Here is a 17,197-nt window from a genome sequence, read left to right on the forward strand (position 1 = left end):
TTTGATTCCTTCCCGCTGAAGGGAGGTGATTCTCCTCGTCGCCATTTTTTTTTTTTTTTTTTTTAGGAAACTGCCCTATCGAACAGGGAAACTTTGCTAGCTACCGTTAGCAGCTAGCTATTTGGGTTCCACTTCGTTGTGGTGGCAGTCAGCTAGCTTCACTTGGATACAAGTGATTCTAGCTGGCCAGTCAGTACAAATAACAAAGATAGAAGTCGTATTGTTTATTTGAACATTTTAAACAAGACTCGGAAACAAGAGCGACTGTATGATTTGGGCAATCGTGTGGTTTACAAATTAGCAAAGCTAACTTATTAGCTAGCGAAGCCACACTTTGATTTTCTGCGTGGACTGCATCGCATCGTCTGTGATTTACCGCCAGCCATTTACGCCGCCGCGGTGAGAGTGACTGGATTAACGAACACTTTATCAACCTGTGTGGGTTCATCTTGACCAGGTGAGTCGCTCTCTGATTTTAGCTCTCTGCTAGCTAGCAAATTGATCATTCTGGACTTTGTTTTAGTGGTTTTTTTCCTCCGACGCTAATGGCATGCTGCAGTGGAGGCTGATGTCAACATAAGTTAGCGTTAGCTCACGAGCTAGTCAGCTGGCTTGGACGCTATCCACCAGCTAGCCTAAAGTTGCTGTCAACAACTGTCGCATCGCCAGTGCTCTTCCTTCCTGGGCAACTTTAGCGATTCCGTTTTAGCACAATGGGGTTTGTTTTGAATATAAAATATAAGCCTCAAAATTCTTTGCGTCGAGCAGTGTTTTGGTTCGTAGTAAATAATCACAACAGACAACAAGCTAGCTGCGTTGTTTTTGCTAATCCGCTTTAAAGCAATGCCACTCCCTCGTTTTTGTTTTTGTCCGCTGTTGCTGCACGTTTGGTGAAACTCGGCTCGGAAGGTGTTTTTGTTGTTTTTTAAGTTTGCTTGTCTGACACGGACATCATGAGTCACACACACTAGATAGTGCGACGGTAGGTGCCATTTGTCCAGCTGCATCTACATGTCCTGACATTGTGTTCACAAGCAGCATTACGCGGGACGGTCTCACAAACCATGTGTAGATCATTGTGTAACAGTAAGTGGACCGGGCGACCTCGTATCAACCTGCCCGTGATGACTGTTTTGTTCACCGGTTCCTCGGTTTTCTGTGTCGATCTTGCGTAACGCTGGGCTTTCTCTCTCTCTTCCTGTCTTTGACTACTCCGCCTGATTTACATCATCTACACATCCTCTATTGTTAAATCCACCACAGCGGCGGTGACACCATATTCGACTAAAAACCTTGCATTCTGTCGGATCCATCTGTCAAAGTCAGTGCTCGTTTAATGCGTGAAACACCTCCTACATGCTGTATGTCCTTTGTTCTTACGATGGATCTTCAAACAAGCACCGCGGTGTGAAGCATCCACCTGACTTTCCACCGTGATTGATAAACTGTCCGTGTTTGTAAATGTGCAGTAGCTCGTAGGCTAGAGCTGAACAATAGGCATGACTTTTACGCGGGTGTCACAGGTTCTGCTAGGCTGCTTATTCTCGCTTCATGTCCTCTGTACCCGGTGCTAATCTCGCACTCCCATCGTTGGATCGTTTGTGTCTCTGCGTGCTTGTTCGGAGAACAGAACAGAAAAAGGATCCGCTCCCCATCGTTCCTGTCGAGGAATTGCTGCTAGCTGACAATGAAAGGTGCAAGAGACTGAGCGTGTTGATGCAGGGGGAGCCTTTGTGAAGTTGTGATTACGTTGTTCTGCTTTGTGTCAGTGTTGTGTCACAGTGGGCTGAGGATGGGTGTGCTGCATGATGCATTTATAAGTGTTTCCCAGGAATATGGATTAGGCACTGGAGCAAAGTGCCTAATCTATCTGCCTGCTATCTTAAGAACCGAGCGTGACCGTCGGCTCCTTGCAGAACGAGCTGCTTCCACGACGCCGTCCCCTGCAGCGCTGCCACGGAAGCTTCGCTTGTTGCTGATATGAATGCTAAAGTATAGTTATGTTCGACCCGACCTAACTTCGTGATTTGGTTTTATTATACCAAGTCTCTCTTGGGTTGATAATGCTAATAGTTGCTAATCTAACAGTGAACTGCGTAATAGAGGGAGATCCTTGAATTGGACTTTTTCTGAACCGGCTTTCATATCAACATATGAAGCTCCAGTGTTGGTTGAGCAGAAACCTGAACAGATTGTCACAGAAACTTGTGTGATCGGTGTGACTTGATGGGGGGGGAAACTAACATGATTAATAACAAAACACGGCTTTCCAGCAGCTCAAGCTTCTTCTTTCTTTTTTTTTAAAATGCAAGTCCTTTTGTATATCTTCCCCATCTTTTCTCTGAGTTCTGATGAACCTGCAGCAGTAGGCTTGCTGCAGGGCTTTTTCTCTTCAGCTGACCTTGTGCGGTGAAAATAATTTCGCTTTGATTGTAAAAGGGAATATGATGATTTATTATGACTCCTCCATTTTGCTCGCTCTCTCATTTGTCTCTGTGGACAGCTGTTGGTACTCAGCTTTGTGTATCGCTTACATCTTCATTGGTCTTCACTGATTTTAAAATGCAGAGGAAAGCAATTTGCACAATACAGCGAGAGAGAGAGTCCATTTACTCTAGCGGCAAAGCAAAACAACTTCCGGTGCATTTGTTGAACAAACCGTTCTTGTCTTGTTCTGTGTGCGACTGTACGTGCATCTTGCAGTCCAGTCCAACCCTTCAGATTCAGTCTTGTGACTTAGTGTTCACTGCTGCATTTCAATGTGTGAGATTCAGAGCATAGACGTGTGATACTCTGCATTACGAGTGATATTTGTGAAGTCGAATCGCATCATGTGGTTTGTTTGTCAGAATTTTACAGAATCAGCATTTTGCAACCATTTAGAAAAAAATATATACATAAAATTATCATAAAATAAAATTCCAAAAACATTTGTGGTCTCATTTTATAACTGTTAACAATTATAGGATCAAATGTAATGTTAAAGTAATCACAAAATGTGTCACTGTTTGAATCCTCTGAGATGGGAAGATGAGCTCCAGTAATATTGCCTCGTGGCCTCGTAGACTTTCTGTCCGTCTGCTGTATTCCGGATATGTGTAGGAGTTTTGTCAGTTTAAGACTGGATGGTATGTATTTACAGAAAAATATAGTAGTTTTTACACAGGCAGTTTTCTTTTACCCCAGCTCTTAAAGGAATAAGGAAAACCCCAAACATTCGCTGTTAGCTGCAGTGACATTTACTAGGCGTTGAGTCGCGCTAGTCGCGCGTCCTCCTGTATATGGGACAGGCTTTGATGGAGTCCGGCTCAATGAACCCATCACACCTGTGAGGTGGCATCTACGGAAACTAAAACTTGACTTGAGCACGACGCAACTGGATTTAGGAAATGTTAAGTAGATTTCTTAGTGACTGGGTTTCTGGTGTCGTATTGAATCACGCCAAACCCCAGATCCAGGTGGGCATGTTCCAGCCTTAAATTTGTTAGATCAAAGCTTTACTGTGATTTCCACTTCCTGGTCATCGACCTGCTTCATGAACTGTACTTCTGACTGCGTTAGGCGGTGATGATAACAGGGGTTTCATCTTGTTTGTCCTAACACCTCCGTCTTTCTCTGTGTCCCCTTCTGTCCATCTAGGTGCCCATGTGCTGGTTCCTCAGGTCCACCTATCGCTGCAAATGAATCTCCAGCTGCTGTGGTGGAGCTCAGCACCCAGATAGTCCCATCCCCGTTGTGTGGGTGGCAAGGGACTGCATTGACCAGGATGCCCACCTCTGCAAGGGCGGGGAGCCTAAAGGATCCAGATGTGTCTGAGCTTTTCTTCAAAGAAGACCCAGAGAAGCTTTTCTCTGACCTCCGAGAGATTGGCCATGGCAGCTTTGGCGCTGTCTACTTTGTACGGCCAACAAACATCCTCACACAGAACAAGAGACAGAAATGTTAGACGTTAAACGAAGGATGAGAATATGTGAACTGACAGTTTGACAATTTGTGTTTTCCAGGCACGAGACGTGCGCACAAATGAGGTCGTGGCAATCAAAAAGATGTCTTACAATGGCAAGCAGTCAAATGAGGTGAGACGATATCGACAATGTTAGTACTGTGATTGAATTTGAGCGTGAAAGGGAAGCGATCCTTTCGGATGAATCGCTCTTGTTCTTCTGAGGGGGTCGTCCGGTGGCCAGTAGGTCAGCGTTCCGAATCCCAGCTCTACTTTTCACATGTTAATATGTCCCTGGGCGAGACACCGAACCCCAAAATGCTCCCAGGGGGCCTGGCAGCGCCTTGCAGAGCAGCAGTTGCCCTCTGGAGTGTGAATGAGTGGGTGAATGTGAGGCCCAATGTAAAGCGCTTGGGCCCCGAGAATGTGTAAAATATCATAATTATTTCAATAATATAATAACCTTAATTAATTGACACTGAATTATAATTACATTTTTGTGTTAGACTTCCCAAAATGATGGATCTAACTGTCCTTTTAGGGGACAAAAAAATCCACTTCTCACTGTTTCCTCTACAACCCTTATCTCAGAAGCATATTATTTTTTACATTACATACTGATATAATGATATGCAACATTTATTTTTATCCTCTGTGGTATGAATACGTTTTTATTTTTTCACAGGGGAGGGGAAACGCTACTTAAAATGATTGTATAGAGTGTAAAAGTCCTGTTTCCTTTTCAAAATGTACTTCTCATTGGGTACTATGGGTTTAGATTCACTACGCTGGATACCTACATAAGCAGAGGGGTCAACTTTGGGCCCCACTGTGGGTCTAGCTTCCGCCCTGAATACGCTGAGGCTGCATGAAGGCCAGGCTTAATGCGGCGCATCAGAGGAAATATGCTTGTGAATTGTCACCTCTTTTTTTTTTTTTTTTTGCACTTTCCTCTGTAGGGACTAAATGAGACGGCATTCATTTATTCATTCATGATTTATTTTTAAAGATGTTCATGAGCTCATGCATCAAAGAACGCATTAATGCAGAAAACCAAGCAGCATGTTGTTTGTAAAGCACATCCCTTCTTTCCCTGACAGAAATGGCAGGATATTGTAAAGGAGGTGAAGTTTCTGCAGAGGATCCGACACCCAAATAGTATTGAATACAAAGGATGTTACCTGCGCGAGCACACGGCATGGGTAAGTCACCTGTTCAGCTTCACCCAGTAGGAACATTGTCTTGAAGCAACCAACCCCTAAATGGGATGATTTGGTGGGGGGGGGTCACAGATCATTCCTCTCTGCGTCCTTTCTGATTGACCCTCGGCTAGTTTGATTTTGGGTTTGGTTCTGAATCCAGTCCTCACCAAGTTAATGATTTTGTATTCCTTTGATTGTTGAAACATTATTTTTTTTCTCAATGAATTGCGTTTGGGAGGTGCCATGATGGAGGCGTTGCCTTTTTATGTATTTTGTTTAGCAGTACCAATATTTCATCTGTCTCTCTTGCAGCTGGTGATGGAGTACTGCCTTGGCTCAGCCTCCGATCTGCTAGAAGGTGGGCAAATGCTCCCTTTTTCTGGTTGTGCTTTTGTGTGTGTGTAACTTTGATATAGCACTCGTAAACAGGGGCATTAATGCTGCTTCTTTCACTGGTGCTGATTCTTTTTTTTTTCCTCAGTTCATAAAAAACCTTTACAGGAATTAGAGATCGCTGCCATTACGCATGGCGCTCTGCAGGGGCTGGCTTACCTTCACTCCCACAATATGATCCACAGGTGAATACTTTTGACACCATTTTATAAAATCATGTTTTTTTTCCTGTTGCTCACATATTTTTCTCTCCGTCAGAGATGTAAAGGCCGGTAATATTCTGCTGACTGAACCCGGGCTGGTCAAACTGGCTGACTTCGGCTCCGCCTCCATTGCCTCACCCGCCAACTCCTTCGTTGGGACGCCATATTGGTAATTACCTCTGCCAAGGAGGTTAAGTTTCGGATGGCGTTTGTCTGTTTGCTAGCAGGATTGTGGAAAAACTGCTGAATGGAACTTGATGGGGGGGGGGGGTCCAGATTTTCCCATTTATTTATAATGGAGGCTTTTTCAAAAAATACTTTCTTGTAAAATATGCACTCGATTCACTCACCAAAAATCAGCCTTCTGGATCTGATCCAGAATGTATTCAGGAAAAACAAAATACACATCAACTCTGATTCACTTTTACTTTTCCTGGTTGGTGTATAAAGATACCAAGAACAATTTATAACCTTTTGGTGATGATCCAGATCAACATGAGGATGGTGTAAATCTAATTAGGAGGGGAATGAGCTGCTTGGTGGAGGTCTGCACTCTGAGTGCTTTTCTAGTTGTAATCTGGAAATGTTCAGGACATTTTGTATGTGTTGAATGAAATGGATCTGACAGTAGGACACACAGTTTCTGCAGATGCATTCAAAGTCTGTGATGCTGTAACAATGGGCAGTGTGTGTTTCGGATTTAACCATCTTGATATTTTCTAACCCCCCCCCCCCCCCCCCCCCCTGTAACTTCAACTCCCTTTTATCACTCTCATCCACTTTGTCCAGGATGGCCCCAGAGGTGATTTTAGCAATGGACGAGGGTCAGTATGATGGGAAAGTGGATGTCTGGTCCTTAGGCATCACCTGTATAGAATTAGGTAAGTGACATTATGTGTGTGTTTTGTCTACATAGCAGAAAAAAAAACACATTGTGGCAAAATCTTGATTCCAAATCATATATATTGAGGGTAGAGCAGTACTTTATACTGCATACTGCACTGTATTGGGTAACAGAGAGGGTTAGAGACGTGGCGCTGCCGAGATGATGCAGATTCATTCAGCATATCTGTAAATGGAAGAAGTTGCAAATCGATTGAAGATGGAAGCAGTTTTGGCGATAATTCCAAGAATAGCTTTCCAGGCTCAAGGAATTCAGTGTTGTTACTGAATTTGGCATGAGGCAGGCCTGTGTGATGTCATCATGGTAACGTCACCAAAGTGTATGCTCCGCCCTGGGTGCAGTCGTGTAATCGATCTCCTCACAGCAGAGACAAATTAAAAGCATTCTTTTACAATGCTCTGCAGCTTAGTGTTAAAGCATCTAAATAAATCTGACGGGAATAAATCTACAACTCGGACTCGTTTTAATCATTAGTAGCATTCTACATGTTGCCTTTAGGGGCTTGTTTAGCTGAAATGAAAACTATTTTATCTCAGCGCTCCCAGTTTCAGTTAGAATCAATTGGGAGAAAAAAAAATGTATCTTCTAAAATGTTCTTCCTTCATTTATTGTTTGAATGATCCCTTTATTTTAAAGAGGACCGCTGACTGTTGTACCTTCTGTTCCAGCGGAGAGGAAGCCTCCCTTGTTTAACATGAATGCAATGAGTGCCTTATACCACATAGCGCAGAATGAGAGCCCGACACTCCAGTCCAGTGAATGGTGAGGTGTCAGCGCACACACACACACACACACTTTCTTCTTCTTTCTTATCGACAATCCATTGAGTCTGCACAGAACTTGTGTAGAAGCCAGTTATTTAATTCAGCTGTGTGGTCCAACTATAATTCATTTCTAGATATGAAAACACAAGCATGATTTGAAACTCGATCGCTGACTCATCCCAAACAGGCATCAGAATAATGATTTTCTTTGCGCCTAGTTTAGCTGCTTGTTGTGTTTTTACCCTCTATCCTTCCATCTTTCCTCCAGGACGGATTACTTTCGAAACTTTATCGATTCTTGCCTGCAGAAAATCCCCCAGGACAGACCGCACTCTGACGACATGCTGGGCGTAAGTGCACGCTCTGCGCTGCAACACAGAAACGGAGAACGGGGTCGGTGTGTGGAGACGGGAGATTGACAAAGCCCAAGGCTCCTTGACGTTTTCACTCTGCTCTCTCCTCCATAAGCTTCTATTTTCACTTGATAATCCAAACATGCACAGTCAAAACATCTAGAAATAGCATGTAACTAGCATGTAACCCTCGGATTACAAACCGCCACCAAGGCTTTTAGATGCAAGCAGAAACGTCGGTTTCAGTCGCGTTCTGACCTTAGTCTGCAGCATCATTATTTGGTTTACAATCGTGACTTTTCTGTGACCCCCCCCCCCCCACACACACAGGTTTAAAACATTCTGGAATGATAATTGGATCCAGTTCAGATTTTGATGTCGAGTTTATGGGGGTGGCATTGTGTCTTTTTTTTTTTTAGAATCATCCAGGTCACCACACAAATCTAAGAAAGAGGGTGAAGGTGACTTTCTGTCATTTTCTGCAAAGAAAGGATGAAAGGCAGACGCGTGGCTCCTGAGCCGTGACCTTCTGTGTCTCCCTGTTCTTGTTATTGATCCAAGCAGTCGGGTACTGCGTGTGTTTCTCTGATATCTGAAACCTGGTCAAAGTGATTTTGGGGCGGGGCCTCTTCTTAGCCTTCGTTGCTATCTCAGCCAGTGGGTACCGAGCCTCAGCTGTACATTGTTGTGGAGAAAGTGTTTTTTTGCGATGGATGCCGGTTTGCACCTTCGTAAAAAATGAAATGAGAGTGTTGGCTGTACCTTTTTTTATTAACGCTGTTCGTTCTCCTGTTTCTGTGTCAAGCGTCCACCTTCTCATTAAATCCAGGCTCTGACTAGATAACTGACGCTGATGCATTCTGAGTTAAGAGGGAGGGTTCCTTCTTGGGATATTTAATTAACCACCCATTATGCTTGTGATTTGTGCAGTTAATGGCCCACAAATATGTCTTTCAGCTGTTTTATTTTTTTCCATCCTCTTCTGTTCTCCTGTCACCTAAATTCGCAATGTCCTTTTTCCTCCGTCCTGCCCCCCCCCCCCCCCCCCCCGTTCAGCATGCGTTTCTGCAGCGTGAGCGTCCAGACTCCGTCCTGATGGATCTTATTCAGAGGACCAAGGACGCAGTCCGAGAGTTGGACAACTTGCAGTACCGTAAGATGAAGAAGATCCTTCTTCAGGAGGCCCACAACGGACCCACAACAGAAGTTGCAGATGGAGATGATGTGTGTATATATTTACAGGATCAACGCGATGGCGTTAGAATGACGTGTTTTTCTGACTCTTTCATGGCTTTCCATCGCTGTGTATGTGTATGGGTCGACCTGTGTCTCGTTTCCTTTGTCTCTCCATCGTTATCGCGCTCTCTCTTTCTCTCTCTGCTTTTCCCACTCCATCGCTAGGAGCTGGAGCCCGGTGGAGGTCGGACAGGAACTGTGAACAGCATCGGCAGCAATCAGTCAATCCCGAGCATGTCCATCAGTGCCAGTTCCCAGAGCAGCTCTGTGAACAGTCTGAATGAGGCTGCCCAGGACAGCCGCAGCGAGCTGGACCTGATGGAAGGCGACCACACGGTCATGTCCAACAGCTCCGTCATTCACCTCAAGCCGGTGGGTGCGGGGGGGGGGGGGGGGGGGGGGCGCACTGAGAGGGAGGAAGTGTCATCATTTCTGATGTCTTGTGAGCTTTGACTTCTGCAACTGTAATTCAGGGATCATTTAATGAAAAATCCTAATGAGATGCGTTATGGGAAATAAAAGATCCAATGTTTTTGGAGTTTGATCCATATATAGCTGCATCAGTTTTGATATTTTATATTTTTAATCCATCTCTTGCATCTACAAGGAAGTGTAATAATCTTACAGAAATTGGATATAAGCAGAGTTTTAGGATGAATGCATGATCTCTCCTCCTCCAATCACCTTCAGATTCTGTTTGCGGGTGTCGATTTTGTATATTCATTGTCTGACAAACATAATCGAAGCAACATTTTGAGTGGACAATGATGTTTTAAGTGAATTTGACGGTTCAGCGCTTTTCTTTTTTTGGTATGATGTTCTGTCAAACGCTTGGAGACTGTTCACGCCGTTCTGTCTCGATCTCTCTCTCTCTCTCTTTTTCCCCTAAAGCCACTAATGCTTCTTTTTTTTTTTTCTATGAGTGTGTTGTTAAATATCACGCTAATATATTTCTGCTATCTACTTCCTCCAGGAAGAAGAGGAGAGTTTCTCTGGGGAGCAGGCAGCCACCAGTGAACCCAGCGAGACGCAGCCAGCACCAGCACAGGGCCCAAGGAAGCACTACCGCAACCGAGAACACTTTGCCACCATCCGGACAGCGTCGCTTGTGAGGATTCTCTTCTTCCTCCTCCATGAATCTCACTTCATCTGAGCGGCTGTATTATCCAAAAGGGTTTTAGTACTGCTGTTGTACCCAAATACTTGAAGAGGACGTATTTATTTCTCAAGTCAAAATGATGTATTATTTTTCACAATTTAGTTTAAAAAAATCGAATCAGAATCGAACGGTGCCGTTTCTCGTCACGTGTCGTAGGTAACCCGTGAGATGCAAGAACATGAGCAGGACTCTGAGCTTCGGGAGCAGATGTCGGGTTACAAGCGTATGAGGCGGCAACACCAGAAGCACCTGATGGCCCTGGAGAACAAGCTGAAGGGCGAGATGGACGAGCACAGGCTGCGGCTGGACAAAGAGCTGGAGAGTCAGAGGAGCAACTTCACCCAGGAGATGGAGAAGCTGCTGAAGAAACACCAGGCAGCTCTGGACAAAGATGTACGTAGAGGAGCAGCTTAAGGAAAGAAAGGCAGCGGCTCGCTGTTATCCCTGCTGATTCATGCCTGTAATCATCAACGGGTCTTGTTTGTTTTGTTTTTATGCATTTTTATGACTCTCACTCGACATCCGTGTTCGGTCTCTAGCTGAAGACGTTCACCAGCGATGAGAAGAAGTTCCAGCAGCACATCCAGGTACAGCAGAAGAAGGAGCTGAGCAGCTTCCTGGAGTCACAGAAGCGGGAGTACAAGCTCCGAAAGGAGCAGCTCAAGGAGGTAACGTGAGCCACACCCTGCTAAGGGACTACACCAGTAGGGATGTAGTCCTCGACTCGAAACGCGTTATTAAATAAAAGAACCTTTTCTTTATTTGTGTAGTTGGTAAATAATTAGATGTGTGTATAAACATTTTGGAACTGTTGGTTCTTATTTTATGATAAGCCCGAATTGATTATTGTTTTCAATAATACATTTTTATATCTACAATTCGGATATAAAAGACAGATAGTTTTATTGAAGTTAAGGGGGGGGGGGTTGTCTTTGGTCTATCGGGCCGTGGCTGTTTTCATATTCATATGTGTATTCTAGCTAACAGTATTATTCTCAAAGGCCAGTAACGACAATTCTCTGACTGAAAACGAATACCTGTGTGGCAGGAACTCAGCGAGAACCAGTCGACTCCCAAGAAGGAGAAGCAGGAGTGGCTTTCCAAGCAGAAGGAGAACATCCAACACTTCCAGGTGGGGAGTCCTCTCACGATATTTACACCCGCTAAAACCGTGATGTGATTTTTACTTCAATGCTCAGACCAAGATTAGCATTCCAGAAACCTGCACAGATATGTTCTACTTTTCTACGTATGGTGTCGATGTTCAGGCGGAGGAAGAGGCCAACCTTCTCAGGAGGCAGAGGCAGTACCTGGAGCTGGAGTGCCGGCGGTACAAACGCAGGATCCTCATTGCCAGACATAACGTAGAGCAGGATCTGGCCAGAGAGGTACGCACGGAGCTAACCGGCCCGCAACGCCACGCCTTTTTGCTTCTGTGCTCGTCGGTTGTGTTACCGACACGCAGCATTTTCCACCGCTCTTTCAGGAGCTGAACAAACGGCAGACACAGAAGGACCTGGAGCACGCCATGCTGCTGAGGCACCACGAGTCCATGCAGGAGCTGGAATTCAGGCACCTCGGGACGATCCAGAAGGCACGGGCGGAGCTGATCCGGACCCAGCACCAGACGGAGCTCACAAACCAGCTGGAGTACAACAAGAGAAGGGAGAGGGAGCTGAGGCGCAAGCACGTCATGGAGGTCCGGCAGCAGCCCAAGAGCCTCAAGGTATGGGGGGCTTACGGCCGGTCGTCTGTCGCTCTGCTGCAGGCCACACGCTCCTTCACTCGTCGTCTTCCTTTCCTTTCCTCAGTCGAAGGAGCTGCAGATCAAGAAACTGTTCCAAGAGACCTGTAAAACCCAGACCAGGCAGTACAAGGCCCTCCGGAACCACTTGCTGGAGAACACGCCCAAGTCGGACCACAAGGCCGTGCTCAAGAGGCTGAAGGAAGAGCAGACGAGGAAGCTGGCCATCCTGGCGGAGCAGTACGACCACTCCATCAACGAAATGCTCTCCACACAGGCTGTTAGTTCTTTTAAACTCTGATTACGGTTCTCCGCTGTGATGCCAGATACGACATGTCAGCACGGTCGTCCCTCGTTTAGCACGGGTGTTATGTTCCAGCCCCCAGCCCCCGCGATTTTATGAAAACACTTTTGTATTCTAATACAGTAACAGTAGAGTGTCTTTCAAAACTTTAATGAAACTTTCACAAAAAGGCGCAGAGTAGACTCAACGTGAACGACTCACACACGGACGCTAACTGGATGAGCGAGATGCTGGAACACGTCGATGCGGCTCTTTGTGTGTTTCCCGGAAGCAGATCGTGTTCAATATGTACAGTATATGTTGAAATACTGTACATGTAATGTAATACGTGTTTGAATGTATTTTTGTATTATCTTTTTACCGATTAATTTTACTTAGGCTAGAAAATGCTGATTTTATCAATAAAATCAATAAAATAATGGGAATTTAGACATTTATACACACCGCAGAATCCCACCACGCGATAAACGAATACATACGTTCGGCAAGAAAATTTGCAATCCTTGACAAGAACCAAGTACCCGCATGTCTTTAAGAATCACAATTTGTTTTCTAAACATTGCTTAGTCAACTATAATGTGTAATATTTATTATAATTAACTCAGGTCATCAAATGTCGGATTATTGGGCCCTAAATCATTATTGGTTATCACAGATGAAAATGAGTTATTCATTCATGTAGAATTCTTCTGTTTCACACACATGCATGTCAACGGTTACCGACACGAGGCCAGAGAGAAACTTGACGCTAACTCCTCTTCATCTTGCTCAGTTGCGGCTGGATGAAGCTCAGGAGGGCGAGTGCCAGGTTCTGAGGATGCAGCTGCAGCAGGAGCTGGAGCTGCTTAACGCCTACCAGAGCAAGATCAAGATGCAGACCGACGCTCAGCACGACAAGGAGAGGAAGGAGCTGGAGCAGAGGGTCTCTCTGCGGAGAGCTCTGCTGGAGCAGAAAGTAAGAGGCTTCAGCTCCTCTCTAAAGTTAGGAGGTTCATCGGGGGGGCTACCCTTCTGCTGACATGGACCTACTCCTTGTTTAGTTCTTTCAGGCCATCTTTAAATAATATTTGAGTGTGGGTCTGTTTGGTTTCCTAAACATTTTACTCGTTCTATTCAGGCGGAAAAAATAATTCCTATAATTGATTCCTCAACATCTAAAAAAAAATAAATGGGTTAAGCCCAAGAATTGTGGGACTATATGCACAGCAGACTAATGGCAGAATGTGGTTTGTGGGCATGACGTTTATCCCGAGCTCATCTGTTCACTGATCTCCTCTCCCCAGATTGAGGAGGAAATGCTCGCCCTGCAGAACGAGCGCCTGGAGCGAATCCGCTCACTGCTTGAACGGCAGGCCAGAGAAATCGAGGCTTTCGACTCCGAGTCTATGCGACTGGGCTTCAGCAACATGGTTCTCACTAACTTGGCTCCTGATTCCCAGGGAGGCTGTGGGGGGGGAAGTGGAGGAGGTTTGGGGGCTCGGGGGGGAGGCCACTGGCCTGCAGGAGGTGGAGGAGGCAGCCACCACAGTCATCACCACCAGGGAGGCTCAAGTTCACAGCAGCCCTGGGGTCATCCCATGCTGGCTGGGGGGCCGCCGCCCTGGAGCCTCCACCACCCAGGAGGGGCCAGTCAGAGGGGGAGTGGCGGAGGGGCGGGAGGGGTGAGGAACAGCCCACAGGCTATGAGGAGGACGCCTTCAGGGGGGAGGAATGAACAGGGCATGAGCAGGAGTACCAGCATCACCTCTCAGATATCCAACGGATCCCACCTGTCGTACACCTAAAACACACACACACACACACACACACACACGGAGCAGTACGTGTACTCGAGTCAGATTGTGGTACACTGGTGTACACACAGCAACAGTCTCTGGAAACCCAAAGTGTTGACGTGAATCCAGTTTATAGCAAAGGACCATAAAAAGTGTGCCATAGATGAAGTCACTTTTAGTCCAGCCCTCAGTGCCGTTTTCTGTTATTTTATTTTATTATCTCTGTCTCAACCATGATCTGTCACACCCTGCTTTATTCAGTAGCAGCGTGATGTGCTGACATTTTACCAGGATACAAAAAAAAGTCTTACAACTTAATAAATGGATTTTAAATAATCAAGATCTAAATATATATCAAAATATAGGGGAGGATCTAAATTTTATCGGGATGAATGAAAGAGCGGATTTAAAAAAAAAATTAAAATCTGCTCTCTTTTATTCCAATATTCAAGCTTATATAAACAACAGCGGCCATGACGACAGTTTCTATAGTTACTAGGTAACAGGCCCTGATAATGACTCTGGGCTAAGCAGAATTAGCCATAGGTTAAGATAAATAAATACAAATGAAAGTTAATTGAAAGGTGGTTGGAGAAAGATAAATCATGGAGATGCCAGAACACATTAGGCGATTCACATTTCCGTTAGTAAAGCTCTCAGGAACCAGGACGGGGCCGTGAGGAGGAGGGGGGGCCATATTGTAGTGCCACATTAGACTCATTGCCTTGATGAAGATTATACTGGTCTTAAAAAGGGCTTAGAAGTCAGTAAATGTTTAGATACCCTTTAATGCTGTGGAATGTTTAATAAGACTGTTTGTGTGTGAGCGCAGGCCAATCAGAAGGCAGGAGGTCATGTAGGGCTCTGGCTTCAGGTTAACGGCTGAAGCGCCGAGTGTTTCAGAAGAAATAAAAAGAAGATGTACGTGACCTCTAGAGGGCATGGAAGTAAATGTTTCCATTCCAGCCGAGGTGAGAAGCGTGTCCAGCCCTCACCAGAAACCTCAGTGGGAGTTCAGTGTTATTTGGCCAAGTAGAAGCATTCGATGGCTATTGGGGGCAGGTTTTTTTTTTTTTTTTTTTCTCAAGCATCTCGACCTGATTGGCTCAGCTCTTGGGTTTCCACAGACCTCTGCTCTTCACACACTCGTGAGGAGGGTCGGCTTCCAGCGGTGCACAGCCTCCTGCTTCACCAGTTTCCCCATCACTTTTCACTCTTTGCTTGTTTGCAGTGATTCCCAGGGCTTCATTTGGTGTCGCGTCAGATGCTGAAATCGATGCGCTACACTGTAAAAAAAAAAAAAAAAACGACATTGAATTGAACCATGGCTGTCGTTCTACCTCAAGTTGAGCTGAGTAGAGCTTCACCGCAGGGTGTCAGGACCTTTACAATGACTTGCACTTTGGCACAGGCCTTCTACCCCCCCCCCCCCCCCCAGTCGGACGTATTGCCACACGCACATACATGCAGAAATACGGTTTTGACCTTTACCCACTTCACGCATGCACAAAATCGCTCACTCAGCAGTTTTTTACAGGGAGGTGGTTTTAAAGAGCGACACACCAAGCCGGCGAGCGGAGTAATGGAGGAGCTTCTCTCACCTGCTGGATGTCTCAATGGGCGGTGATGCTGTGACCTCCGCTGCCGTGTCCATGCAACCTTCCCCAGGTCCGACGCCCCACTCTGTCTCACCCCCCCCCCCCCCCCCCCCGGTGGCCCCCGCTGTCCTGTTCTGACTACCTTCCTCCCCGTTGTCCTGCAATCTTTATTTCCTCTTCCACTGAATAGCGTGCAGACTCCACCGCCTCCCTCATCCATTTGGGAAGAGATCTTCAAGCAAAAGAAAACAAGGTCTATTTATGTATTATTATATAAATCTATAAGAAAGATTACAGGAAGAAAGGAATTCCCTTTTGTGAAATGCAGAGAGATACGTTATATAAGTTTCAGAGGTGGGATGTAGAGGAAACCTGTTAATATTGTAAATTTAGAATTTGAAAATGTGGAAATCTGATTGGCAGATCAAGTATAAATTATCTGGTGGCGTTCACACGACTGATTTACAGCGCTGTCTCGTCTTGTATTGATGGCAACATGCTCAATGCCGGGGGGGAGGATCTTGCACATGATATGAAACGCTTTAGCAACGGCTCTATTTTACTGACCTTGATGTAGAAGACGTGCTCGTCTCTTTAGGCTTTCAATGGTTTTTAGAAGACTCAGAGATAAAGCTGAAATTATTATACCACAGAAAAGCATCTGTATTTCAAAGCTATATGGAATCTAGCGGGGGGGGGGGGGCAAATCTTAAATATTTGGTTGCATTTCTTGCACTCCACAACCTGAAATGTTTTCAAAAGACAGTGAAAGGATGTTCGATGGCTACACGGGGTTATCTTAGACCTTTTTAGTCCTCTTTTGTTGCTCTTTCGCCTTTTGCACTTACCTTTTTTTTTCCTTCCCATTTACCCTCCTGCACTCGTGGCCGTGCATTTCTTAGTTCAGCTGTGGAAGCAGAAAACCAAACGTGCTGGTTCCACCGTTCGCTTCGGCCAGTATGCCATCACAGCATCTTTTTATTTATTTTTTTATCAATCTTTCAGCACCGTTTTATTTCCTCTTCGGCTACAGCTAGTCATTTTATTTTCCAGGTGTGGTCTACGGGGGGGCAAAGGAGTGAACTGGATCAGTTGCACTTATTGCACAAGTGATTGACCAGGTGAAATAGTCTACTGTGCTCCCCTCACAGGGGGGGTGGCTCCGAGTAGGCGGGATGCAGGGTTACGCGTCTGTACAGTCTGTTATCAGTATTCCCTTTATTGCTCCTGTCATTTGGTGGATCTTGCTGTTTTATTCTCCATAGTCCAGAGACCTGTATTAAGATGTATTAAATTGTATAGGTTGTGCAAAAAAAGTTGAATATTGCATAGCAGAAGAGAAACGCTGTTCCTTTACAGATGGCAAAGTGATTTAAATGTATAAAGGAAATTCAGAAACAAAGTTTAGGGAATCAATGTAATATTTTGTTTGTAATTACTATTTTTTTGTGTTGGAAGAGGGCTACTGGATTAAGAATCATATGTAATAAAGTAATTTTAATATTTTCTTTCGCGTCACGGTTCTTTTTTAATCTTGCGTCTGACAAAGTGAGGATCAGTTTGTATGTTTTCTTTCTGAGCAATAACTCCACACACTACAAGTAAATACAGAAGTGATC

General features: G+C 45.2%; 1 protein-coding gene across 1 annotated transcript; it reads left to right on the plus strand.

Annotated features, from left to right (window-relative positions):
• Positions 1-332: 332 nt before the first annotated feature.
• Positions 333-17,084, plus strand: LOC137900744 (serine/threonine-protein kinase TAO1-like). The gene is made up of 21 exons (XM_068744877.1): positions 333-457; positions 3,640-3,898; positions 4,005-4,076; positions 5,044-5,145; positions 5,458-5,503; positions 5,627-5,723; positions 5,797-5,910; positions 6,531-6,622; positions 7,314-7,407; positions 7,678-7,759; positions 8,819-8,986; positions 9,164-9,370; positions 9,972-10,106; positions 10,314-10,550; positions 10,697-10,825; positions 11,206-11,289; positions 11,426-11,545; positions 11,644-11,883; positions 11,969-12,181; positions 12,978-13,160; positions 13,489-17,084. The coding sequence occupies exons 2-21, from the start codon at positions 3,767-3,769 to the stop codon at positions 13,987-13,989; spliced, it is 3,048 nt and encodes a 1,015-aa protein (XP_068600978.1). The 5' UTR covers positions 333-457; positions 3,640-3,766; the 3' UTR covers positions 13,990-17,084.
• Positions 17,085-17,197: the final 113 nt, after the last annotated feature.

Source organism: Brachionichthys hirsutus, chromosome 10, assembly GCF_040956055.1.
Source record: "Brachionichthys hirsutus isolate HB-005 chromosome 10, CSIRO-AGI_Bhir_v1, whole genome shotgun sequence".
NCBI classification, from domain to species: Eukaryota; Metazoa; Chordata; class Actinopteri; order Lophiiformes; family Brachionichthyidae; genus Brachionichthys; species Brachionichthys hirsutus.

Coding starts and splice junctions, on each gene's coding strand:
- LOC137900744 (XM_068744877.1), top strand. CDS start 3,767: ATGCCCACCTCTGCAAGGGCGGGGAGCCTAAAGGATCCAGATGTGTCT. Junction 3,899..4,004: donor GCTTTGGCGCTGTCTACTTT/GTACGGCCAACA, acceptor TGTGTTTTCCAG/GCACGAGACGTGCGCACAAA. Junction 10,826..11,205: donor GAAAGGAGCAGCTCAAGGAG/GTAACGTGAGCC, acceptor CCTGTGTGGCAG/GAACTCAGCGAGAACCAGTC.